We start from the raw sequence: 25,977 nt of genomic DNA, 5'->3' as shown, positions 1-25,977 counted from the left end.
GGAGTGCTGGATTGTGAACACTGGTATATACTGATTTTGGTGAAACTCTGAGTTGTATCAGCTAGCCACATATATATATGTATGTATCTCTAGCCCCATCTCTAAAACTGACTGAAAAATATCATTACTATTCTAGCTTAAGACTTGCAACTTCAAGAATTGTTGCAATTTTCTGATTCAATAATCTCTTCTCTATCTCTGACAGCTAGGGTTGCTCACACATCTATCTATGCATGCAATATTTTACAATCAGGAGTTCAGATGGTCAAAGAACAGGACTTGATTTATAACTACTTATCTTAAAGATAGCTGTTTGTCAACACTAATACCAATCCCTTCCTGTAGGGCACATTTTACTTTTCAAACAGTGAATTATTCTTGTCTCTTACACCAGCTCTAAGTCTGACTCCACATTGAATGTTGCATCCCTGTCAGGAAAGGCTGCTCGAAACACAAAGAGGGTGAAAGTTGCAACTTCCAGTTCTCCCGTTCCCTGATATCTGCCCAGTGAAAAACTTCTGGATTGCCATTTTAAAAGCTAGAAGCTAATATGTATTCTCAAACCTTGCAAACCAAATGCATTTCCAGAAATTAGAAACTAAAAACAGTGACACAAAACCAAAAGCTACCACGAACCCACGCCTATTGAAGGCCTATGCAAATCAGCGAAGAGATATGATTGACTTCAACAATTTGTGACTAAGGGAACATAAAGGCAATTTCTGAGGGCAAGGGTCTCTATTTCTGCAAAAGCCCTTTTAGAATCTTTGCCATGTAAATAACCCCACAAAATGAGAACACAATTATCCATATTCTCCATTTAAAGCCCACTGTGTAAACCCGACTATGTGCATGTACCTATACAGATGACCTCTCAATAAACACATATATAAAAAGGACACACAAATATCCCATCTCTTGAAAGAGGAATATCCAAATTACCCCTCTACTGTCCCGCAAAGCCTCAAAAGTTGTCAGAGATTGTAGCATGGTGACAGATTTGAATGTCTTGGCTTCTGCCTGACTTACTACAGTATTTTCCATGAATGTGCAGCTCCACGTGCTGTTAGAATTTATCTTGCCACAGAACTGTTTCCAGTACAAGTGAAATCTTAGCTTAGATCTCCACTACAGAGAAAGCAAACTTTCATTTTCCCTTCCTGCTCTCTCACTAAACATACATTCAAAAAGCGTAAATTAAATATTCAACTTGATGATATCCTTTGTAAATCTGCTCTGTAACTAAAAAGATACTGTCTCCTTCTGTTGCCACATTTCCTGCTTCTGTACCCCAGGGGCAGCTGTGGGCCCTGCAGTATTTGGTCAGAAGCATAAAACCTATTTTCTGCAAGCTTATTAATTTTCAGGCCATTTCCTGTTTTCCCTTTGCAGCCAACCCACCCCTTTTGGCAGGTACTGAAATACAAAAACACCCAATTCAGCTTGAGGAAATGTTCTATTACTTGAAAGGGAGACCCAGAATGATAGCTACAATTTTTCATTACCTGCTTTCAGCAAGGCAACTTTGCTTTACTGTGAGGTAATCTTTTAGCAAATCATACTGTATTCAATTGCCCATCTCAATTTTTGAATCCTCTGCATAACAGATGTAGTCTTAGAAAATATTGTATAAGTCACAAGCAGAGAGCACCCACAAAAATTCTTCTGTAAGTGGAAATACAAAGCAAATTCTATTCATAGGTTGCATTTTTCATAACAGATGTTTAGGCAGTTTCTTGTGATATGTAACCCCAAACCATTGAAACCTTCTGTCCAGTTTGAGACACTAGAGCCTGGGTTTGCAGAAGGGATAACCATGCAGAGGCTCAGACAGTTTACAGGAGCTCTGTAAGCTTGGCACTCCTGAACATTAGAAGGTGCAAGTGTCCTTGAAGATTTACTAAAAAAAAAATAGAAAAAAAAGGAAACATGAAAAAACCCAAGTACCAATACTGGTAATACAGCCCTAAAAAGTTGAGACCTTGATACGTATAATTCTTTGTGTTTAGAGATAGCTGTTGTGAAAGGGGAATAATTCCTGAGATATTTCAGGAAAACAGTAATAATTTTGTTGTCATCTGAGATTAAGTACAATTAAGAGATTCCTGCTACACCTGGAGTTCTTAACAGTCCCTTCTTCTCTCCAGCCCATCTACCCCAGAAGCTGAATCAGCATTGTCCCTGGAGTTCATTGTCACACTTTGCCCAACATAGCATTCCTTACTTGTTGGATCACAGCAACATTCATTTGCAGGGAAAAGAAATCTGGAGTTAGGTTTTTGCAGTGTAAATGTATTAAACTCTCATGTTATTTAATTCAGCAGAGAAATGCAATCAATTCCAGGATAAACTGCCAAGCAAACTGCCAATTGTAAAGGCCAAAGCAATACGAGAGATCACCATAAAGCACTGCTCTCTCTGGAGACAGTACTTGGGCAGACTGCCTAACCCCAGTACTGCAAGGAACCACACAGTCACGCACAGTCACAGACATCAAGCTGGCGACATACACCCCCTGCATGACACCCACCTCAGCAGCAGATTATACAGCATCAGTGGCAAGGCTGCCCTTGCACGAATTGCTGTTTACAGCCTGGTTTATGCTTTTTTTTTTTTTTTAAAGGCCCATTTATGACGCTGGGGAGTCTTCCACTGACTTAGTGCTCCTAGGTTCCTCTTGCAACATTGACTGATTCAGGGGAAACCATACCATCCCACACGGCTTCTGCCACTGAGGCGTAACGCTGCAGGATATAGTCACTATTTTTCTACTCCCCCAGCTATGTTTCATTCTTTGCTTTTACTGAACTAGAAACAGCCTAAGCCTCTCACAAGCCTGTGCAAATGACTGATACGGTCAGACGGAAAGAACAGCTTATGAAATGAAAACATAAGGGCTGCTTGTACTCTAGACCCTTTCCACCTCCTCCCTTAAACCACTGTGATTAAAAACACAGAGCTGCCTGGCAAAAAAAAAAAAAAAAAAAAAAAAAAGGGTGACCCATGCACTCATATCCTGGCAATTTGTGGGAATTGTCATAACACACCCAGAACAAAAAAGACCAAATGACAACATCTCTGCATAGACCTAAACCTCATTTCATTACAGCACTTGAGCAGACAGACACGTCCACTACCAATCAGCAAAGACATACCCTTACGTGTCGGTATGAGCTTACCTTCTATTTTGAAAATGACCACGTAATTAAGTGCTGTTTTTAAACGTAGATGGATTGTTAAATCAGAACCTTAGCATAACTCCTTTTTTTCCACAAAACCTATCAGTTTAACAGAATTATAATACAGTGAACTATAGTTTCATCTAAAAAAAACCATTAATATGATACAGTTCAGAAGAAAACCACTCCTCATCTCTCTCTGGCTCCATACACTCTCCCAAAGATATACTGGCTCTTCTGAAAGAATTTTATTGATGTTTTAAATCAGAGGGCTCAGCAATGGCTTCCAGCCTTTATCTCCTTACTCAGCAACATGCTGTCCTCACTGAAAGGCAAGTTCCTGTCATGGTTGTCCTTAAGGAAGAATTTCATTCCAAGATGACAATTAGTAAAGACGTTCCTTGCTTTTCCACTATCTTGTTTTGCATCTGTAGGCAAATTTCTTTCCCTTTGTTGCACTTTGATACTGTGACAGAAGCAGATTTTATTAAATTCTTCATAGTTCAATAAATTTATCTAAAGAGTTTTTCTTTCAAGAACAGGCTGGAGCAGGAGAAATAACCTCGTACAGGAGAAACTATTCCTTACTGGGCAGAATAATAAAAATGTTAAAAAGTGTTGAAGTATCCACTGGAACTTGGACATCTCCAATTCCTGCAAGCTCAAGAGCTTCAGTTCTATACCCAGAATACAGTACAGTTTAAAGAAAGAAATTATTGAATCTAGCAAATATCTTATCCTTCTTTAGAAATGCTTATTCCTAAACCTGAGACAAATGTGTTTATATGAGTAATCATAAAAATGAAAGGTCTTCAGTGGACCTTTGAAGAAAATTGAATGAAACCCTAAAAATACCTTCTTTATGTTCCCAATGATAATTCGTTAACATTAAAAAGTCACTGTTTGCTCCAGTTTGTCTTTCATAGTGTATTACATTATTTTGTTCTGAAAATACACACAGAATTCCAAACATTCCATTTTGATAAAGTAAAAAATTATTTGTTTCAATTTATCAAAATAAGTTTAATTAAAACTGACATACTCCCCTAGCAAATTTCAGTTTTATGTGTGGCATTTCCCAATAAGCAAACATGCTTTTAAATAAATTTGAAGCAGCATTATAGATGAATAATTAATCCCAGATTTTAAGAATCAAGACATGCTGAAAGTTGGTATATGGGAATATTTATTTTACTGTTTTTCTAAAGACAATGAGCCAATATTGCTTGTTGTTTTCCTGCATTGGCACTGGCTGCTTTCATCCTACTCTCCCAGTGTTCTTCAATACAAAGAACACAATTATAGTGCCATAATTTATATCTATAGCTAACAAAGTCCTTTGGCACTTATCACTTTCAAAAGTAAAGAAAACCCCTATGGAAGGTGTTGCATTTCCTACCTGGAGCCCTCTTTACGTCACTGTATCACTGCTTATGTTTAGACTTTGCTTTGCTCCTTTATATTGCAAAGCACTGTGGGGTCTTAATGACAGCTCTTGACTCAGTCACTGACCAAAACAACCTAGCCATGGTTTAGATTTTCTTTTCGCTGTTCTTTGTTTTCTAAAGAAGATAAAACCTCTCCCACAGGTCTGTCCCACTCTTCTCAGAGGTTACCTCCTCCACAACTGTCAGCAGAAAGGAAACAAATCTATGATTCTGCTGCTGTGCTTCAGAGTCTGATGTCTGGGCTGCAGGACTTCAAGGTACAGACACTGAGGGAGAAGGTCATGTAGTCCTTCACTCAGCGATGAAGCACTGGTATAGTTAGTTCACATGTGAGCGCTGATTAAAACTCACCACATTCCTAAATAGATGTAAATCGGTAGTTCATTACTTGTCCAGGACAAGGGAAGATTCAGAAAAGGATTAATATAAAACATTGATCCCAAAGTCCTGCTTCAGCCCCAGTCCCGTCTAACAAACTTTATTTGTGTGAGAAAGTATCCGTTAACAGATGTTGGCAGAGTGTTGATCTAGTCTTGCATACATGCCACGCAATGCTGATGCGCAGAACCATACAAAAGGAAAAACTAGTCTTGCACAGACCATTGTACAGCTATACTGCTCACAGTTACAGATGAAAAGGAAAAATCCTCTCTGTCGGGTGATATTAGCACACTGAGGCCAGCAAGCCTGTGGGCAGAGATAAATGCTAGACTACAGCTAGGGTGTCACTTGAGGACACAAGCTGAGGGAGACTTAGACATGCAGAAAAATTCAGACAGTATTTACTGCAGAAATAACCCATCCTAAAACTATTTCAAGTATCCCTAAATGCACCACACTTGCTCAGATAAACATGGGGGCTCACTGAAATTAAGAAAACCTCCACCAGTTCACAGCTGGAAATAACAGGAAAAATGTTCTTAGTGTTGTTCCTTAAATATTTTTAAGGACAGTTTGCAGAAGGGAGGGAACTACCCGAACACCTCACCCTGCCTAAACACCCTTTCCCCCTTTGCTAAATAAAAGTCTCCTGAAAGCCACAACAGCTCCTGTAACTTTAAACCTGGGCTGAGATCATAATTTTAGTACTGACCAAACAGAGTGCAGAGGGCGGGCCTGGTCTTCTTTGAGGACCACCTTAGACATGCTCCCACCCCTTGGCTAAAGAAAATAATGCCGACTCCACTCAGTTTTCTTTAGCTGTGTAGTTATCATCTGGGAAAACCTTCCCCTTTAGACTACAGAGGTTAAAGGAATATTTGGAATACCAAAGTATTTTTTGCAGTGATCTCTTTTTGTTATCTCAATTCTCCTCTGCCTCTAAAAAAATTAATCAGAATTTGAATCCATCTGATCTCAGGATTGGAAAGCTCTTCTCTAAGCAGATCAAAGATGTTCATTAAAGTTCAATTCTTCATCATCGTCCTAGGGAGCGTGCCTTTCCTAGCACTTGCTGAAGAAGGTAAGAAGAAACTTTGGTTAACGTTATTTCCAGTCATTTCCTGTAATTTAACAGTTTGTGTGCTTACTTATAGGCAATATAGTTGCTCTGTCCTGTTTATAAAACTTTTTGAATTCTTAAGCTACTACTGGGCATCTACTATGGCTGTAATCAGGAAAGAAACACATCAAAAGTTTTCAGATGTGCAGAGTTACGCTCTATTAGGCATTTTCTGTGGGTGTCTGTGTAAGGGAAGGAGGACAGTACAAGCAGTCAGGGAAGACATTACATCAACAGCCCTTGGAAATGTCTTCAGTTTCACTGTAATATATGCAACGGAGACTGCAAGCAATAATTTAGCTGTTACTGACATTTAGGTGGTGAAACTCTACGAAAGTAACTTACAAATCTTTCCATTCAAGAGTTCACTTCTGGTACTTGGAGGCATGACAACAGCTTAGAATGAGCCTTCTGCAGGGTTTTGCTAATACTAACTTAAGCCATACGAGCAAGGGAAACTAAACCAGGAAGAATTATTACCCAAGACAGATTTGTGTTATGTAGTGTTATATATCTACTAGGAAAAAATTGATTTGGCAAACTATTTCTGTCGCATTTTAGAAGAAAAATACAATATAGACTTTTAGGTAAAACAGATGTTGAAGTCTTTTTCAGTTAAAGGAGATGAGTCTGATTTATTAACAGTAAATCAGAATTACCCTGAGCAGTACTTGATTCCAGGAACATAACATTCAAATTCAGTCTTTGTGCGTAGTATTTGACTCATTATGAATGAATTGGCCATTGGGCAATGTGCCTGATGTATGCGCAAACAGAAAGTATGCCTGTAGCAGAGAAATACAGCTACCACTGCTATAGAACGTGTTCCAAGCACTAGTGCCCTGAAAACAACTTGACACTCAACCCACTAGTCTTCCAAAGCAGAGATCTACTTGTCTGCCTTGGACTTGGGGACCCTAACCCAAACATATCACCTGATTTTGGCCTGGTGACAATTATCATTCTGCTGGAAATAATCGAGCTATATCGATATACAGGTACATGTGGATGTTGGATGAAACTTCTAATGGGAATTCCTGGTGTCCTGTATGTCAGAATATGAGGCTGGAAGTTTGGGGTTATGCTTCAGAATTTCACAGAAAATCTAAAACCAACAGGTATTAGGCCAATCACAAATACTGCTTTTCAGGCTCACCCAGCTACCTTATTCTTAAAAAGCATCAATATTGAAAGTACCAGAGTTTAAAGCCATAAGAAATGAGGCAAACCCACCACCATTTTACAGAATTCCCTTAAACAGTTTCCAGGATACTAAAGCACAGGAAAAAAGGGGTTTTTTATTTTTTAAGCATATTTCCTTGCAACCCAGAGGAGTACAGCATCGATCTGGTTAAAACCCTGCTAGCCAGAAAAATGATAAAATATTTCCTGCTTGCAAGATTCCACCTCTGTTTCAGTACCAGCATAGTTTGCATTGAACTCTACAGCTGGATCTAGAACATAGTTCACAATATTTAAGGCTTTTTGTGTCCGTTCAGATTTTACAAGTTTTTCTTCATGTGGAGCCAGTCATTTATGATAATGTCCAAAGGATACACCAGGAGAACAGACTCCAGATATAAAATAAGCAAGTCCCAAATATTTTGCATGCATATTGCTGCTGTTTAGCAATAACCACTGCAATTACAAGTTAGAACTAACTTAAAAGGTTAATGCCACCTTTGGCAATCTGTGCCTGCAGTGAAGATGGGAGAATTTTTTTGCCTTGTATAATACTAGGTAGGACTAGGAGTGCATATGTTCATATACCTGAACCTCTAGTCAATTTGGCCTGAGGGTTTTAGAGGAAAAAAGTTTCCCTATCAGATTCTGATACCTCTTAACCCTGACCAGGCCATAAATATAACAACAGAATACCTGCAGATTTATCTAGACACTCTGTTTTATGGATTGAGACTGAATCAAGAAAAGCAGATTTGTTTCGATCAGGAAGTGTATTTCCAAAAGGATTATTATTGGTTCCAAATTTCTCCTTGAATTGCCAAATAAACTGAATTCAGCTCTTGATCCTAGTTTTAAGCATAGCATTTTCCCCCTTGCAGGTAGTGATCCACAGTTTGAGTAGTTTCATTATTATCTGCTGTCTTTGAGTTACTGCAACTTTATGAAAAAGTCAGAGGCAAAGAAAACATTTCAGGACAACTGTGAACCAGAAACATGATTAAAAAATAGCAGTTACCACTGACCCAACAACAGGGCTACCAGCCAACCTATGAACATTTCTGTGAAAACCTATGAATCTTAGAGGAAGAAGTCAGAAGTGCTTATATATTCTTTGCTCATAGGGAACATGAAAATTGTATCTAACACCAGTAAGTTAAAAATGAATGAAGATACATGTTAAAGTTTTCTGCATTCGTGCTACTCTTGACAAAGGCAGCAATGTGGTTTCCAAAAGAAAGGATAAAGGCTCCTTTAACTGAGTCACATAAAGCAAGACATAACAAAGCTGTAACAGCATAAAATACTATATTGATGTAGAGGAGAAGTTAATTAACATATTAATTCACTTCACTTTATGTGTAAGCTTCCAAATAAAATGGCAGAAATTAGGAAAAATACAGAAAGAAAACCTAGTGACAGATCTTACTTCACTGTCTACTTAAAACATTCACACATGCTCTATTTGTGTTATCTACTCATGGTTTAAATCCTAACGAAAACAACCAAGTATTTTTGTCTTTCTTACCACCAAGAACAGCCCTGAGCACTCTATACAAGCTGATGAATATTTAGACTAAGGTATTTCCCTATTGAATGACTAGTAGATACATTTTTGTCCTTCTGTGGTCGGGTTCAGCATATAAAAATTCAGGCAAATCTTTCCACACAGGATCACACCAAATGAGTTGAAATGGAAGTTGGTGTAATTTTTTTCTGGGCACAGCATTAGTTGAACAATTAAAAGCACAAGCATTCAAATGAGTGCTTTACAGAGGCAATGCATTTCCTAATTTGAAAACTTTCCCATTGTGCAAGTATCATTGCAGAGAAGATTAATTTACTGGCTGTCACATAACATGAACAAAAATTAACATGATTGTTTAACAAGTTACCACATGCCACTTGAGCTGTATCAACTGTCCACATGCCTGATCTTACCTAGAGGCAAATACTAGATTATACCTCCTTATGCAAGTCTCAAAATTAAACAGGTTTATACTAGGTCATGTTACTTATGTTTTGGACTAAAAGCAAGCACATGGACAGGTTAACTTAGATGAAAAGTGTTTATACAGTAAGAAAGGAATTTGAAGTTTACAGTCAACCATGAAAGACTAAGTTTTCTATGTTTTTCAACGTTATAAAACCCAGAATTGACAAAATCACAAGAAAGATTTTTTTCGCAAGTATCTTGATTTACCCAAACTCTGTTGTCAGTTCAGTGACAAAACCAAACAACAGGCAGGCAACTCTAAAGTCTTCTGAAAAATCAAATTCTGTAGCTTCTGGTAGTAAACAAAATGAACAAACAGAATGAACAGTCGCATGTGACTGAAAAGGGAGCCAGTTTTCTACTAAATAAGTACAACAAAACTTTTCACCCTTCATTTGGCTGCATTATGAATGATGAGTACACTTGCACGTGTGTCCCCATATATGCCTGTTGTAAACTACATTAGCATGATACAAATCTAGCTCTGCATGTTCAATACCCAAAACTTAATTATCACAAGAAGGAAAAAACATCTTACTGGGTCTCAGTAAGTAGGTCTGCAAATCAGTCAGTATTTTGCAGCGTCTTGGTAAAAGACCAGCAGAGAACAGATAAAATTTGCTTTCTCCTCTGCACTGGGAAAGCAGAGAAGCTTGCCCATCTGCATGTCAAGTTACTCCTTGAATCTGTGTAACTTTACAAGCAAAGGAAATAGGCATATTTAAAAGCTTGCAAGTCGACTTTTCAGTAACTCAACCTGCACAGTGAGAACTGGGAACAGAGAGGCCAGATTCTCAGCTCCTGTAATTCAACAGCTTCTACTAACCCAGGCGTTTACCCCAGATCTCGTATTTGTAAGTCATCTGCAAAAATAAGCAACTGAGAACCTAGAGAGCATTTTTTAGATAATAATAAAAAAACCCAACCAGTAAAGGAAGGATAGCCCACAGCATGCAGGCTGTTGGGCTCTGACAGAAGCATGCAGTGTTTCCTCCTTGTGTCATTTGAGGCAAGCCATACATACACACGTACCACAGAAATGACTACTGTTTGCCCAGCTCTAACATATGGTCTGTCTCAGTTGCACGTTTGTTTTGTTGGTTTGTTTGCTTTTTGTCTGGATGCGGTCTGGAATTACAGGACAGAACCCAAATGCTGCCAGGTCCTACTAGTCACCGCATCCCAGATCCATGTTGCAGACAGGCAGCCTCTATAACGGCCCCCTCGGATTTCTGTGCGCACATACCATACCCTCAGTTTGAATTAATGCTGCAGCAATGCTCACATAGCTGTGCAGCATACAACTTGCTACACAGCATTTCAGAAAAAGATAAGGATTGGGACTATAGGTATGCTGGGTTGTTCTGAAGAGAATCAAATGAGAAAAGTAAGAGACAGATTTACTATTGATTTCCAACTCTGTCTCAGAAGCTTGGCCAAAGACACTCAAAAGAAATAGGAACTGTGATGCTGAGCACATTCTCATGTTGCTTTATGACTTCCTCATGTTTTTTCCATTTTGTATTTGTTGATTGCAAACACTACAGCCAGCTTAAGTTGCATCAGAACAATTCTTTGTGAAGGCACAATTCAGCTGTGTACACCATTTCAGGCAAACATACTCTCTTAGGAGGGCTTGAGCAGAATATGAGAGATGCTGCTGAGTCTGTGAAGGGGATGCACTTAATGCCAAATGCATATTGATATGTTTTTATGACTACGGAACCCATCCACATACTAGCTAGTATGTTTGTTAGTATCAAAGTCAGACTAAACATATTTGAATGGATCTGGCTTGCTGTGTGGCAATATAAAGCAGCCAGCCAAAAATCATTGTGTGAACAAAATTAAAGCCTAACCAGTTTCCAGTTTAGTTTAGCATGCATATTTCAAAGAAATGAGTTAAGAAATGATCATGCAAAGAGTTCTGCTGGCAGATATAAGGGGTTAGTAACCTTTACCAACACAGCTGTGAATGGCCCTCAGTTTCAGGAAGGAAGTGATTTAGGGAAAAGGTTAGTTTTACTGTATTAGAGGTAATTTCTTAATTCCTTTTGTCTGCATTTATATATCTCACTATTTGAACATGGATTGTCTGCTGCACACACCATAAAATTTGCTGATCCACTACACAAAATTTTGTACTTTTCTCCTTGCCTTAGCTGCAACACTCCCTTTTCCTTGACCATGTGAATGGGATAAACACAGTATGGTAATGCTGCAGTTTTAGGTGCCACTTACAGAAAGATGCAAAAGAGACTTACAGCTTGATCACAACTCCAATCTTCTTGTCCCAGTCAAACCCCTACTGCTCAGAGAAAACAATGAAATTGCTAGTAAGACTGCAAACAGGGTCACAGGGCAGCAAATGGCAGTAAGAAAGTAGGCTTAGCCCACAACATTCATGGGATAGCAACTGAGGTCAGCGTGCTTACCAGACAAGAAATCAGAGATTAACACAGCAACACTATTCAAAGCATAAAACTTAGAAGATTCATCTCTAGTTCTGCAAGGAATATTTTAAAGGAATATCCTGTAATAGAGTTTCTGCAGTCTTAATGGCCACAGCTCTGTGGCCAGTTTTATCCTTGCATAAGAGAAAGCGTAGTAAATCACCACCTTTTCCTCTTGTGGCTTTGTTTCCTAACTCTGGTTGTGGGTCATATACCTCTAGCAAGCACTTGACGAGCAGTTATTTTTCTATCTACTCAGTTAAAATGCATTTTGTTTTACTTTTCTGTGGGTGTCCTATATATGGCAATGTAGACTATTATAACATTCAGAAGACATGTGACTTAAGAACATTCAGAAGCAGCCAAGCGATTCTTTGCCACTTGGCACTGTAGATTCAAACTCTGGTTTTGTTCCTTTGGCTAAGCCAGCCACAGCAATAGAAACCATCTGTAGTAGGGTGTGGTGACCAAAGGAAATGTTTCTGACAATTCAGCAAAACATTGTGATCATGAGCTACATGGAATACCTGCGCAAAATCAGTCATACTCTGGATAGGGCTGAGTTAAGTCCTTCCTTGTGCATCATGAGCATTTTTCATCTAGCAGATACTTTCCAAAGTTCATAGTCACTCACCTTCCTTCATTACATAAAGCAAAGCTGTTGATCTTTGTATAAGGAAACTGCAGCATGCACTTCAGGATTTAGACAGGCAGTACATACTTTCTCCCCAACAACAAAAAGTCTAGACACTTAAACATGCCAGGACACTTCTGTATTATGTCATGATACATTACTCAAGCTTCCAGAAAGAATTAACAGAAAAAGAGAAAATGCCAAGGCTAAAGAAACGAAGTTCTCAGGATACTGCAGATGTCATGAATTTTGCAGAAGCCACAGGTACAAATGAGAATTTTGGTTCTTATTAAAAAAACTTCCTTGCCTTTCTAAAGTCTAAAAATGTTAACTGTCCAAAGGCTCAAAATCCAGAATAAACTATATCATATTCTTCAGAACCTCAGATTTTCAAAGTAAAAAAAAAAAAAAGTTCTACCCTGGATTTGGCAGTATTTAACCATTTCGCTAATTGAGGATGAGGCCAAATAACAGACAAAATTGTATTTGAAAGCTACAGAGCTGCTGCTGAAATATTATGCATTCAGAAGGCTGATACCTTATCAAGTCACACATTTTTGTTAAACTTCCACCACCATGAGTAAAAGTTTCCACTGAGCTTACAACTGAACTTACTCCAATAATGAGATACTGACTTGAAGACTTACTTTGCTCATAATCAATTTAAGGTCTGTGAGTGAATAATGCTTCCTCAGAAAGAGAATTCCTGTATCAGGACATAAATGCTGAGTAAAACACGGCCAAAACAGGATGCCTGACACAGGTACATCGACAGTCCAACACCACCACTTGGCCTGCACCAATTCAGGAAGCAGATACTGAAAAACATTAGTCCACTCCAGACAGTTAGCTCAGTGATCTCTCAAACAGAAGAGTGGTATCTCCCAAGTGACCTGTCCCACTAAATTCTTTCCCTTGCTTTTCTCGAGAAGCATTCCATAAAGCACTTATCTAGCAGAGCTGGATAGACTAAAATATAAGATGCAGATAAAACTAAACTTGCATTTTAAGATCAAAGCCTTTGTTTGACAGTTAACCTGCTAGTTAATTTTTGTTAGCTGTTATAACTGAAGCTGCTCCCCCCTCTCCCCCACCCCAAATAGGAGCAGAGGGACAATGAGCAATAAAGATTATTTGAGTTCTTCCTAGAGGGAATCCTTTAAGGCTAGCCATTTTTACCTACTGGTCTTTTATCGCAGAGATGGAAACTCATTCTATTTTGAGGGCTTCCTATTTCAAGTACTAAACTAAAATACCGGCTTACAACTGCCTTTGCCCACTAGCGTCTGTGTTTATCCAGACTGCTGGGAAAGAAATAAGATCTTACAACATTTTTCATCTTCAGAAGTATCTTTGTTGGTTTTGGAGATACCTGAAAGAAATGCTAACGAACAACAGTTTTACAACTCACTCTCCAACAAAACCACTGTGCTTTGAAAGCAACCCTAAGAGGTTTTTCTAGTAAACTGTCACTCCATGCATAACAATAAGTAGTGAGCTCATCTTCCCCTAAGTGGGTCATGGGATGCTTAACCATGGGATGTTTTCAAAGCAGTATTAAACTTTTAAAGACATAAAATTTTCTCCTGGTGTGAGAAGCTGCACCCTGGTAGCAGCTGGGGACTTTGAAGTGAAACGCACCCAGCTGGAACTTTGGCAGAAAAGAGATGTAATGATTAATTCACATCTGCAGCAATGTATAGCTGCAAACAGAAGAGGCGATAGGGCTGGTTGGAGACAATCATAGCACTGTGAGGCAATGTTTTTATTTACAGCCTCCTCTAAGATAATATTAAGAACATATGCAGAAGCACTACTTAACCCGATGGCTCTTGCTACATTTGGCCCACATAAGATGAAACCAACAAATGACTACAGCACATACACCCTTACACCCCATTTACATTCTCTTCTATGTCAGTGGTATATATGCCTTGTACTGGGTACAGGGAAAGAAGTTACAAGTCCAATTAGTTTCTCTCAATTGCATTTAAATATTTTTTACTTTATTATGACTTCCTCTGACAAAAAGTATTAAATATGCCATCCTACAAATGCAGTACACCAATAACACATCCCCTCCCAGTCTCTAAGAGTCTGCTTAACTACCACCTAGACCACCTCCACCATCTGTCCAGAAAAATCAAACCTGGAAACGTACTCCAGGGACTATTCTCCAGCAAATACAGCACCTTGGCTTGAACACAGTATTATGTAGATTGGATAGGGCTGGGACAAGAACTTGACAGTAGCAGAAATCAGCTTGACCTGTGAGCTTTAGGAAGTTAACAGGGGAGCCATATTATTCTAGCTTCCCTTTATAGTTAAGGAAAGCCAGCACTACTAACGATGACCCAAATCTCAGGTGAGCTGAATTACCTTCTAGAAGTATTTATCTTTCCCTACAGACTATAAAAGAAGATAAGGGCAAGCAGGCACCTTATTTAGGCACCTTTAATAAGAACCTAAAATTAGTAAAGATTAATCTGGGCCACCTCCTTTTGTCAATCACCGTACAGAGGGCAAATGCACTGAAATAGATTTTCTACATGGCACTTATTGCCAAGAATCTGCAATAACTTTTATCACGCACAGAATAATTCTTTTGTGTTTCTGCGACATTCACTAATTCTCTACACCTTTGTTCTGTGACACAGTTTCCTTTCCCGACTTCACTATCAGGTCATTCTTCAGGCTGAAAGCTACTGCCACACCAAGAGTATAAGCAGCTTCTCTGAATAAGCTGCTTGTTGTTAACATACAAAACTTCACCTTCTACTTGGTGTTTTTCCTCTGGTAATTGGTTTTCTCCATCTTTGCTTATTTTGCAACCAGTGAATAAAAGCTGTTTTTTCAGTTCCAACTGGGATTACAAGGTAAACTGTTCCATACACAATTCATGTTGTTGAGCTCTATTGCTGTTTCTTTCTTTATACCTGACATTCACATAGCATAATCCCAGTACTGTACTTTAAAGACATTACTTTAAAATACTTTTTGCTTATAAAGTAGTGCTGTATCTTAACATGCCCTGATCTTTAGAATGTGACTAAATCAACACACCTAAAAGTCAAGCCCCCTTTATTCCATCTCAACAGAAAATTTTCAATGCTGCTTACTTGGGGTATTTCAAATGTGACCAAAACATTATTTACACCATCTAATTTGGAGATATGATTCACCCTGGCCTGCTCTGGTCTTTGCAAGGATTATAAGGTGATTTTTGGGAAACTGGCTGGCTTAATTAGCCACTATATTAGGTCTCATGTTGGCATAACATGAATATACTTTCTTCATCTGTTAGTGCCTAAAGTACTACTTGCACACCCTTTTGGCTCTTAAATAGAAAGTGTATCTGTATTCAGGCTTATAAAAGGTATAAAAATATAAAATTCTATTTACTTGAGTAAACATGGAATTAGAAATCTAAATTTAGATCAGTGTTTAGTCTCTTGGCAATGGGACAAAGCTCTCAGTCTTACATGGTTAGAGATGGATGAAAAATTTGTAATTTGGTTCAAAAATGAGTTTTGGGAGCAAGAAAAAATATTTGCAGATTTCCAGTAGAACTCAGATGAGAGTTTCAGGCAGAAACAGATATTTTTTTTCTCCAGTGTCAAATCATTCATCCTCTTTATGAAAAGTTTCCTTTAAAGTGCCAGTGCATTTTTTTCTTTTACTCATTTCAAAATTAAATATTGTCTTTTTCATTTGAAATAACATCTTTATTTTAAAAGGGACAGTTATAAAGTGAACAAAAAAATGGGACTCAATTAAAGAAAAATAATTTCCAAGTAATATACGCACAGCTGATCCAAAGTGATTCTATTCTTTTTCAAATTTTTACTGATACCAAGGAAAGTGTCCGTTCCTTCTAACTTCAGTCAAAGTACAAAAATTGTTTACTTGCCTCTATCATATACAACACAAGTAGGATGCATTTAGGATCATAGCTTTTCATGTGAGTCTTACCACATGGAACTAGTCTAACAATTCAGAAATAGTCTAACTTCAAATGCAGAGGAGATGAGAATGTTTTTACGTCACTAAAAAGCAGGTGAAATTAGTAGAAGCAGTGTTAACATTTAATAAAACAAACAGGTCATGAATATTTCTCTTACATAAAATATTCAAATGGTACAGTAAATCCCTGTCTTTAAATAACTCATGTGAATAGCTGTCCTCCTCCATGAAGACATCACTATGCAGCACTACCAATATACCACTTCCATTTTACCAAATTACAGAGGTATCAAGCTGTCTTGCAAAGGAGAAAAAGATTAGTTATTCTTTGTTCATAATTAGCCTATTAGCAGCTGACAATTGTTACCTAGCATGCATCACAGGCAAATTATGTGCAAGCAGCCAGGGTTTTCTCCAACAGCCCTAAAAGGTCTCTGCCTTTTGAAGAGCATGAATGTGGCTCTCAGTCATACAACCATCAGCTACCATTGCAGTATTTCCTAGCAATAACGCAGTGTTATTCTGAAAAAGTTTAAGCTGGATTTGAAAATGTTTGGACAAACTGTTGCTCTGATTGCTGAAATAGAAGTTAGATGCAAACTCCAAATCCAGGAAAGATTTTTTCAGAAGTTTTAAGGTTTTTTTTGCCTGAAGTTTTTGCTCAGGACAATGTTTATTAGTAGCTCTTTGCTTTAAATGTAAATGCTGGTATCTGGAATTAGCAGAACTCTTACGCCCCAGGCAACAGCATAACAAGCAGCCTTACCTAGCTTTGTAATCATACAGATCAGGTACCATACCACATTAACATCATACTGTATATGGACATAGTTTGATGAATCAGCAAGAAGCTTAATTGAATGATACTTACATTTTCAATATTTTCTTGATACTGCCAGTTATCTTCACATATCTGTATCTTTCATGTTCTACCTTGTCCCATCTCATCTTTCCTATTGGTGAAGTCTGGCTGTCTTTGTAAAGAGTGAGCATTGTGCAGGCCAAAATTTAAATGTCCATTATACCAAAGACCACAGATGACATGCATAGGTCTAGAATAAAAAGGGAGACCTTACAGTGTTACCTAAAAAAATCCAAAATGTGGCAAGTAGGGTTTGCCACTTCAGAAATATTTGAGTAGGTTTGTGCAGGAATATTTTCTAAACTATAGCTACACCTGTAAATAATAACAATAGTTCTAAAAATAAAGGTTGCAGCTGGGACTGAACTGGAAGATGGGAGAAAGCTCTTACATTTCAGAAAACGAAAGATGCTTGAAGTAATTTATCCAAATACATAAGTTAATGCTTAACTTGAAATCTGGAAGTCGCATCCACTGGGGCAGGAGGGAGGAATCTTTTCTTCAAAGAAAAGAAATAAATCTTTTCTTGGCCACAGTTTTTATTAACCAATATGTTTCAAGGTTATATCAGGGTTAAATGTGTACTTAAGTTTTGTCCTACAGCTTTGTACAAGAGTACAGCAGATTCAAAGTTAATCCAGATAATTTTGTAAACCTAAGTGCATGGGGCAGGGAGATGGAACTCTACATAGATCTCATGTTTAACAAAATTTACATGTCAAAGTAGCCAGAACATGTGACTACCAAGTAAGATCCTAACAAATTTTCTAAAATTTTATTCAGCAAGCTCAGTTCTAGAAGGAGAAGAAAGTGCAACAATTGATTTCAGAGAGAGAAATGACACAGAATATGAAGAATTACCAACCCTGGTGAGTATCATACTGAATAGAGATTCCTTTAGGTTACCCTGATTTCATATTCCTAGTATTGTCTCATGGCTTAGATTTTGAATAATCATTATAAATTATGAAGAATAACCTTGAGTTCTAACACCACTGCTTTTTTGCTTTGCAAGCAATCATGTTGAAGGTGACAATTTAAAGGTTTTTTGGTAGCTGTTTTGCGCTGCAAAAAGCATTCATAACCTGCTTATTCACTGCCATTTACCTTCTAATTCAGTAACTCTCCATTAGCTTCAGTGAAACCAAACTGCCAAACTAGTGTAAAAAAAGAGAAACAGAAAAAAAGGCAGGTCTGCAATATTCTGCAGTCCTTTCCTACACCATTTGTAGTCCTCAACTGAAAGGTTCTCTGATCTGGAAAGCCTCTAGCTGGGAAGACAAATTGGCTTTTTTTTTGTCACTGTACAAAAGTCAAAGATGACAGGTGATAGCTAAAAAAAAGCATCCGTGAGGCACCTGATAGGAGAAGAAATTTAAATGCTTATTCCATACATGTAGACTGGATGTACTGAGGTTTTCTTTTCCCTCTTTTTCCCCCCCACCAATTCTTATAGTTGCCCACAAGACTACACAATGTAACAAATCTCTTGCAGTTTGGACAACTGATGACCACAGAAAGTGCATTTGCCACAGCTGAAGAGAGTGTTAATTCTACTGGTTATGAAGTTAACACAGAAGATGTTGATGGTAAAAACAAGTATCTTTCATTGTTCTTTTTTTATAGCTGAGTTTTACCGCCATCTACTTAATATCTGGAAAATTCAAGTACCAAGTTTAAGGTGCTCTCAAAGGTAGCACTGCTGATTTTTGAAAGGAAAAAGTTAAGATATCTAAAACTACTTCTATACCATTTTATTCACCAATGCACTGCCAGTTCTACTCTGAAGCCTTCACTTTGATTTTCATACTAATCATCTGAAAAGAAACAGCTCTCCAGCTTGTGGTTTTTTGGGTGGTTTTTTTTTTTTCTCCTTTTTTTTTTTTGACCAACTCAAATGCAGAAAACGTTAACTGTTAGAGCCTGACTGTTCTCTCAATTTTGGCTGAGTTGTCTGTCTTAGCTTCCCTGCAGAGACACAAATTACTGTCATGCATGTACAAAGAAAATTGCACCCATTTCTATACAGTAGTCAACAAGCAACAGATGGGTGCAGGAAGCTGGTAAAGTGCATTCTGACCCGTTTACCTTATGCCTGCTCAGCTGTCTTCCAGGCAGCTTGCTGAGTACCTACACCTTTGTGTCTGATTGTGTACAGGAGAATGTGTGGGCAAAACAAATGGGCATATGCTCTATATGGCTTTTGGATCAGGACTGTTCTTAGTGGTTTGTTCTTGTGTTTACCAGTAAAAAAAACAAAACCACAGGGATTATACTTTCTGCTCCAATATTCCCCTCCTGCAACAGTATCAATGACTGGTCATAAGTTTAATGAATCTCACTTTAAAATGGCCAGATGAGCAGTTATGAGAAGAGAGGTCTTTTTGTTTCCAGACCAACTTTTTGATAACTAAATGCAAATTTAGCAGTGTCTAAACAAATGAAGCATGGTTTCTCCAATTTATGTGAACAGTAATAGCTGCTGCCAACAGATGCTCACAGTGCACTTTACCTCAGATATAAACTAAAAAACCAGGTCATAAGTTTGAGAAATCTGTGACGCTTACAAGTATGTCACATTCACCTATCAGAATACATTTGTGATAGCTTAATTCACATGAATGGCAGTCTGTCAATCAAATCTCAAGTCAGTTTGGTTTTAGCATATAGGCTTTGGTTTGAAACAGTCAAATCTATCTGGTGGCAGTTGTATTTCTACGAAGTCCTACAGTGTGTATATAATTTACTACTTGCCCTCTAAGTAGCCTGAGCCAATTACTTCTAGACATGAGCAAACACCTTCTTTACCTAGCCTTCTTTTTGAAGCTTCTGTGTTCAATGGCAATTTTATGTCCCTCAATAAATTAGACTCATTTCTTTAGAAATTGTACATGCTTCTATCTCCTTTTCCAGCCTGCTTGTCTCTGCTGAGAGCATAGACCTCTTCTCTTACCATTAAACAACAGAAGCAGTGTTTAGTAGATCTGAATTGCAGATAGAATTTGAAGAACTTTTCTAAAGGACATAAGTACTAAAGAATTGGGATGACATTTCTAATGAATTAAAAGTAGCATTTGTGTTTCATCTGCTTCTGATGGGGACTCCACTAAAAATTCAATTCCAGAATTAGATAAATGTACTAAACAGATTTTGTACAATCTTCCATACACAAAAAAAGCTACTTAAACTTTTAAACTGCTAAAACCCCTTTCTAAATAGACAATAGTTCAGCAAATACACTGAGAGCAAGGCAAAATTTTACCAGCCTGAACCTCAATTAAAATCTGACTTCTGTTTTAGTTATAATCATTTTACACCAGGTATATCCTTACTGAACTTAATGAGATCACACTTAAGTTTCGCTGGTACATATTAGATCACAATCAGTCCATTAGATTTTAATTTCTTTCTATTACTTCAGAGAGCTTTTTGCCCTCATTCCCTCAAGCTTTTCATCTGCTCACTTCCTGTCAACAGAACTACCCGTTACACAGCCCTCAAACCATTGTGATTTAGCTGATGAAAGTTTCCCTTGGATATAGCATTATAAATTGGGATGCAAAACTCTGTAGAAAGCAGAGTAAAAGTAATTATTTTCTTTCTGGCTTTACAGGTGAACCGAGTGGGGAACCAGAGAAAACTGAAAAAGGTATTAAATAGAATTGTTTATAAAGACAAGGGAGAACTTAACTGCCAAGCGATACCCTTCTAAAAGCCACTAGCTATGCCCACGCTATTCTTAAATAAAAGTTTTGGGAAGAGCCACAAGTGAAACTCCCTGACCTGCCTCCTGCAGTGCACCCCATTACTGTCTCCACAGCTACTACATCTGTACAGAGCCCTCCAGCCCAAAGGCACATTTGCAGGTCTGCAGGCTACAGCTAAGCCTGCTGAACTTCCCAAACCTGCCTCCGAGTTCATGAGAGAGAAAGAAATTTTCCCCAAGGAGTGGGATGCAGCAGAACAGTGTCAGTTCTATCAGTAGCCTCTCATCAGTGGTCTCCATGAGAAACATGCTAACATTCCTTATTCCCTCTTTCAGGTGGCCTGGAAACAATTGCACTGGTTGGAATAATTATTGGAATCATAGTTGCAGTTGGAATCCTTGCAGGAATAATCATCGCTGTTGTAAGGAAGATGTCAGGCAGGTACTCGTAAGTAAATTGCTAATCATGCTTTTCAAACAAGCATCATCCTCTGAGCAAGGTCGCAGGAATTGCTTCAGAAATTTCTAATGCTTCCATTTTGACAAAACAACCTATTTTCATGTTACACAGTGCCCGATTCTGTAAGAGCTGCCAATGTGATGCGAGTGATCTAAACCCCCTCATTTGCTTAAAAATGTCTGCCAGATAACAGTATGCATGCTGTCAGAACACTCATCAGGTGCACAAGTTTTGGATTACTCTGCTGCACAGAGGTAAAATTCACTACAATTATTACAGGGCAAACTTCTGGAAGTGCTGGATAACATGTAAACACTGACAAGTGATTTTTATTTTATTGCTCTGGACTTTTGTGGAAGCTATTTTGGTACCAACGAGATTCATTTGTGCCATACAAATCTAAAGTGCTTTACAAAGTAGCAAGAAAACCACACTACACTTAAATACTGTTCACCCAGCATTATGAGAAAGCAAAATATGAACTGGGAAGTGAAGTACAGCAGTGACAGGAAAGACAAGCAGGGAGGAAAAGAGATCATGTAACTATGAACAACAACATGTTTGTGGTTTTTGTTTTACAGGCCCTGAAAACAGCTGAAACAAGCAACCATGCCATTCTACACCAGAAAAATACAAGTGCTTCTTATTTCATAAGAACTAAAGACTATTCCTGTTTTGGTGTGAGAAGATGATCCATGGAAAACATGGTCAAAGAATTCCAGATCTATGGGGATCACACACAACTAAGGACTTCTTCCCCCACTACAGAGTATAAACATTTCATAGGATTTTTACTAACCAGGAGTTTACTGGAAGAAAGGAAAAGCTAATGCAGTAAGAAAAAACCCAGCACCAATGAGATTTACAACTGAAATGTGATTTGCAGGTAATATATGCTAGCTTGATTTTTAAATGATATAAAAAATTATTTCACATTACATTTTATGCATTTCTTTAAAAACATACCTGGAATCTTATAAGTGTTTTTGACTGATTAAGTGCTTGTGGCATGTTTATCTACCAAATGACGTATCAAAAAGGAGGAATTAGCTTCAGAGAGAACCAGTTATTTACAAATTTAGAAAATACTAGATATTGGAAGCTAAAAACCTTTCCACTATTGATACAGATTTTTCTGCTTTTGAGACTTATTGGCAAAATATGGTAGGCCCAGCTGGAACTGACCTACCAACTGAAAGCTTGCTAATCTGACTGTTGCACCAGGAATTTCCTGTCTTCTGTTGTTACAGAGACATACAGGGATTGAAATACACATCCTGAATGAAAGGGTGCTTGGAAAATACCCAATTTTGATGGGTCACTTTAACCAGTTACTAAGCATGCTTTAGAGCTGACATGTAGAAGCTTTTGAATTAATAGAAGCCTTTCAATTAGCGTATGCATTTTTTTTCATCTGCCTCATTTTCTAACTGTACAGTTGGCTTGTTTGATAACGTGTGCAACACTAGATCAGAATATGTTAACCAAGTATAATGCATCTTTGGAGTCTACAGCTTTTCTGTGGCGTATTTAATGCCACAGTACCCAAATGCAGAATTCAGACCAAAGGTTTTTTATGTCAAGTGGCTGCAATGCATCATGTTTTCTAAACTTTAAGGCACTTAAATGTTTGGTGTAAAAATTGTGATAATCCATATGGTCAATAATTGCTAAAGATGTCAATTTATCTATATTTGCTTTTCTGTTTCATGTGCCATGAACTATCACATCAATCCAAGCTTTGGAAATAAAAGTTGTAATGTAAATTGTCTTATTTTACAATAATTGTTCTTTATTTTCTTAAAAAAGTTAATGTTTTAAACTTCCCTTAGTCTTCCTAAATTATTTTGCTACTTGTCTTGTCAGTGCAGTGTCAACCAACTCATTTGACACTGATAAATGAAACTATCATAAAAACTAAACATGGGAGAAAAAATAATTCACAGGTTTTTTTAGTGTCATTCTTAAGCTCATATAATGGGACACTCAGCCTGTGATTACCAAGTAGTAAATTTTATCTTCGGACTGGTCTGTGCTGAGACCTACAGACTAGATCCAAAGGCTGTGATTTCTAGATTCTGGTGACTTTATTGCATCTATAAAGTTTTTGAAGTCTGAATTTAGACTTCTTGTCAATCTCTGAATTAAAGCATATTTGGATACAAAGTCTTAGTTTGTAGCTTGCTGTCAGTAAACATAGGTGTCTCCAAATTACTGAGCTTTTATTCCTAGTAATACTTTACCTGGAACAGTCATTCTCTTCCTTACCAAAGGAAGATTCTAAACTACAGTTTTCCTGCAGGAACAACTTTCCCCTTGAATAACTATTCCCATCACATTACAAGCAGTATCCACAGGTAGGAAGTTTATAATGAAATCGAGTTTTGAGACTCTGCTCTGATAAAACACTATCAAGTTCATTACATGTAAATTGAAATTATTCAGTATGTATGCACCCACACAAAGATGCAACTAACATTAAGGAATTTCCCACGTGTTTGGATTTAAGTACTAATCCCCATGCAGTGCAACTTCAGATGCAGAGCACATGCATCCCAGAAGTTGTCCACAGTAATGCAATACCGTGCAATAATACATTCATGTGTCACCTCCAGCATAATCTCACCTGGTTTATTTCTGCTTACACTTAAAAGCTGCATAAAACTAAAAAAAGGGAAAAATTAATGATACCACTGTACAAAGTCATGTTATATAAAAAAAACCCTATAACAAGTCTAAGCTTAGTGTATAACTCAGTTCTTCACTAATGCTAAGTTGGTATTGGGCATTGTACTTTAAAGTACAAAATCCAACACCCACAAGTGAGCTTGAAGTAGGCTGCAAAGTTTTCACTACCTTTAAGCCATGGGACCTTGATTTAACATTTTTTTTCAAGGCATCTAAGTAAACACTTAAGCATCAGTAATTTTTTTTTTTACCTATGACTCAGTGCATTCTGCAGCATTACTCATGTAACTCAGTTATGCAGTTAGGGTAAACTTTCATTTCTGAAAGTTCTGGTATATTAAATCAGCTATCTTTAAAGAAAACAAGTCTGCAGTCTCTTACAGATGAGTATACGAGGTCCCATCCCTGAAATACAATTCACACACACCTTAACACATTTTCCATTTCCTGTGACAGTTGAAACATTTATCTTGGCTAGGAAGACTAACTTTTCACACTCACACTAATGTCCTTTGCGCCTGTACTTTTAGGTTACAGTACTTCAAGGGGACCAGATTACTTCAAGTATTGTTTCCAAGTGTCCATACATACCACTGGTTTTTAAAAGATAATTATAACAAAGTTTTATGCATGACTGTTCTATTTGCATGTGTGACTTGTATGAATTAGCTAAAAATGCATGTAAACTCTTATGAAAGCAGAAATATCACAGCTTTTTCTTATTGTGGCAGTGTAAAAGAACAGTATTTTCTGTTACTCCAGAGTTAACAAATTCTTGTCTGCACTGGAAACTACTCCATAAAACGTTCTGACAAAATGCATGCCATATGGAATTATGAATTATTCAACCATTGTAGGGAATAGCACAGATGTCACCAGTTTCTTCTGCACCAGCTCAGTTGCTGCTAACTTGCAAATACCACAAAAGAAAGCCATTCTTGGGCCAATTTTGAATATTGGTTAAGCCAGGAGTAACAAGACCCCATGTGAAAGTGCACAGCATTACAGCAGACAACCTTTTTGTGAAGTTCTGAGTTTTCCTGGATTCTGTACAGAACGCCAGTTGAACAGCCTGCATTCTGCTCAAATAAACTGTGCTTTGCTCCTATACTCCAGAATCTCCCACTAAGAGTCATTTTAACTTCATATACAAACTATCCACGTTTTCTGGTCTTGACTGTGCCTTTACATTTCTTCCCTCTAGTTTAAGAAAAGGTTTATTAACCTTAGGTGAAATCAACCCCTAACCAAGTGACCCAGTGTTCCACTAAAACATTACTGGGGGGCTTCCAGCACTGGAGACTCAATATTAAATATTGTGCTGTACTAAATCTGAACCTGCAGAGTGTGGAGACATTAATTTCCTTCCGGTTATCAGCTGAAGTACAGGATACTCAGTATATGGCTGAAGAAAGCAAGGGCTCTGAAGAATCAGACCTCCATTATTCTGTCAACGTGAAGAAACAGCAACTGCTGCTACACTGATACATTTAATATTCTGATGATTCATACCGCCTTGCTGCCTAGAAATCTGAAGTGTAGCACATTTCACTCAGCTTCAAGCAAACATCAAGAAAAAATGATTTCTTCAGGAAAGTCTGTCATATTTGTTATGTATTTATATGCTACTGAAGAATTCTTTAATTAATTCATAACTTCATGATACAAGCATTCTAGAAATAGCCGTGCAGAGGTCTGTATTTCATACGCAAACTACTGCAGCATTCCATAACTGAGCTTTCATTGACTTGTATTATCTAGCTTCCCACTACTAGTTCAGGACTTCAAAGGTAAGGTCAACAAACGACATGTTTTTTGATAGAATTTATATGGAAGATGGGATCTTTTCTGCTCTGCAAGAAGTCAAACAGCACATTGTCTAGGGCAAATACTGATCATTCATTT

The 25,977-nt window shown here is 37.7% G+C and overlaps 1 protein-coding gene across 8 annotated transcripts; it reads left to right on the top strand.

Moving 5' to 3' along the window:
- The first annotated feature begins 5,769 nt into the window (after positions 1-5,769).
- PDPN (podoplanin) lies at positions 5,770-25,091 on the top strand. Of its 8 annotated transcripts, none has more exons than XM_027788236.2 (6): positions 5,770-6,089; positions 18,002-18,087; positions 18,714-18,807; positions 20,832-20,867; positions 21,261-21,372; positions 21,966-25,089. In XM_027788236.2, the coding sequence occupies exons 1-6, from the start codon at positions 6,020-6,022 to the stop codon at positions 21,970-21,972; spliced, it is 405 nt and encodes a 134-aa protein (XP_027644037.1). In that variant the 5' UTR covers positions 5,770-6,019; the 3' UTR covers positions 21,973-25,089. The 8 variants fall into 8 exon arrangements, with proteins under 8 accessions (XP_027644037.1, XP_027644020.1, XP_027644009.1 ...); XM_027788219.2 differs by having other exon boundaries at positions 18,675-18,807; positions 21,261-21,366; XM_027788208.2 differs by having other exon boundaries at positions 18,675-18,807.
- Positions 25,092-25,977: the final 886 nt, after the last annotated feature.

Source organism: Falco peregrinus, chromosome 3 (assembly GCF_023634155.1).
Source record: "Falco peregrinus isolate bFalPer1 chromosome 3, bFalPer1.pri, whole genome shotgun sequence".
NCBI lineage: Eukaryota > Metazoa > Chordata > Aves > Falconiformes > Falconidae > Falco > Falco peregrinus.
Note: the sequence above shows the minus strand (reverse complement) of the source record. Positions and strands in the feature narration are given on the sequence as shown.

What these genes read in the sequence shown, in the direction of transcription:
- PDPN (XM_027788208.2), top strand. Translation starts at nt 6,020, where the DNA reads ATGTTCATTAAAGTTCAATTCTTCATCATCGTCCTAGGGAGCGTGCCT. An exon ending in ATGAAGAATTACCAACCCTG is followed by an intron (nt 18,088 to 18,674) that starts GTGAGTATCATA and finishes CAATTCTTATAG; the next exon opens with TTGCCCACAAGACTACACAA. An exon ending in ACCAGAGAAAACTGAAAAAG is followed by an intron (nt 20,868 to 21,260) that starts GTATTAAATAGA and finishes TCCCTCTTTCAG; the next exon opens with GTGGCCTGGAAACAATTGCA.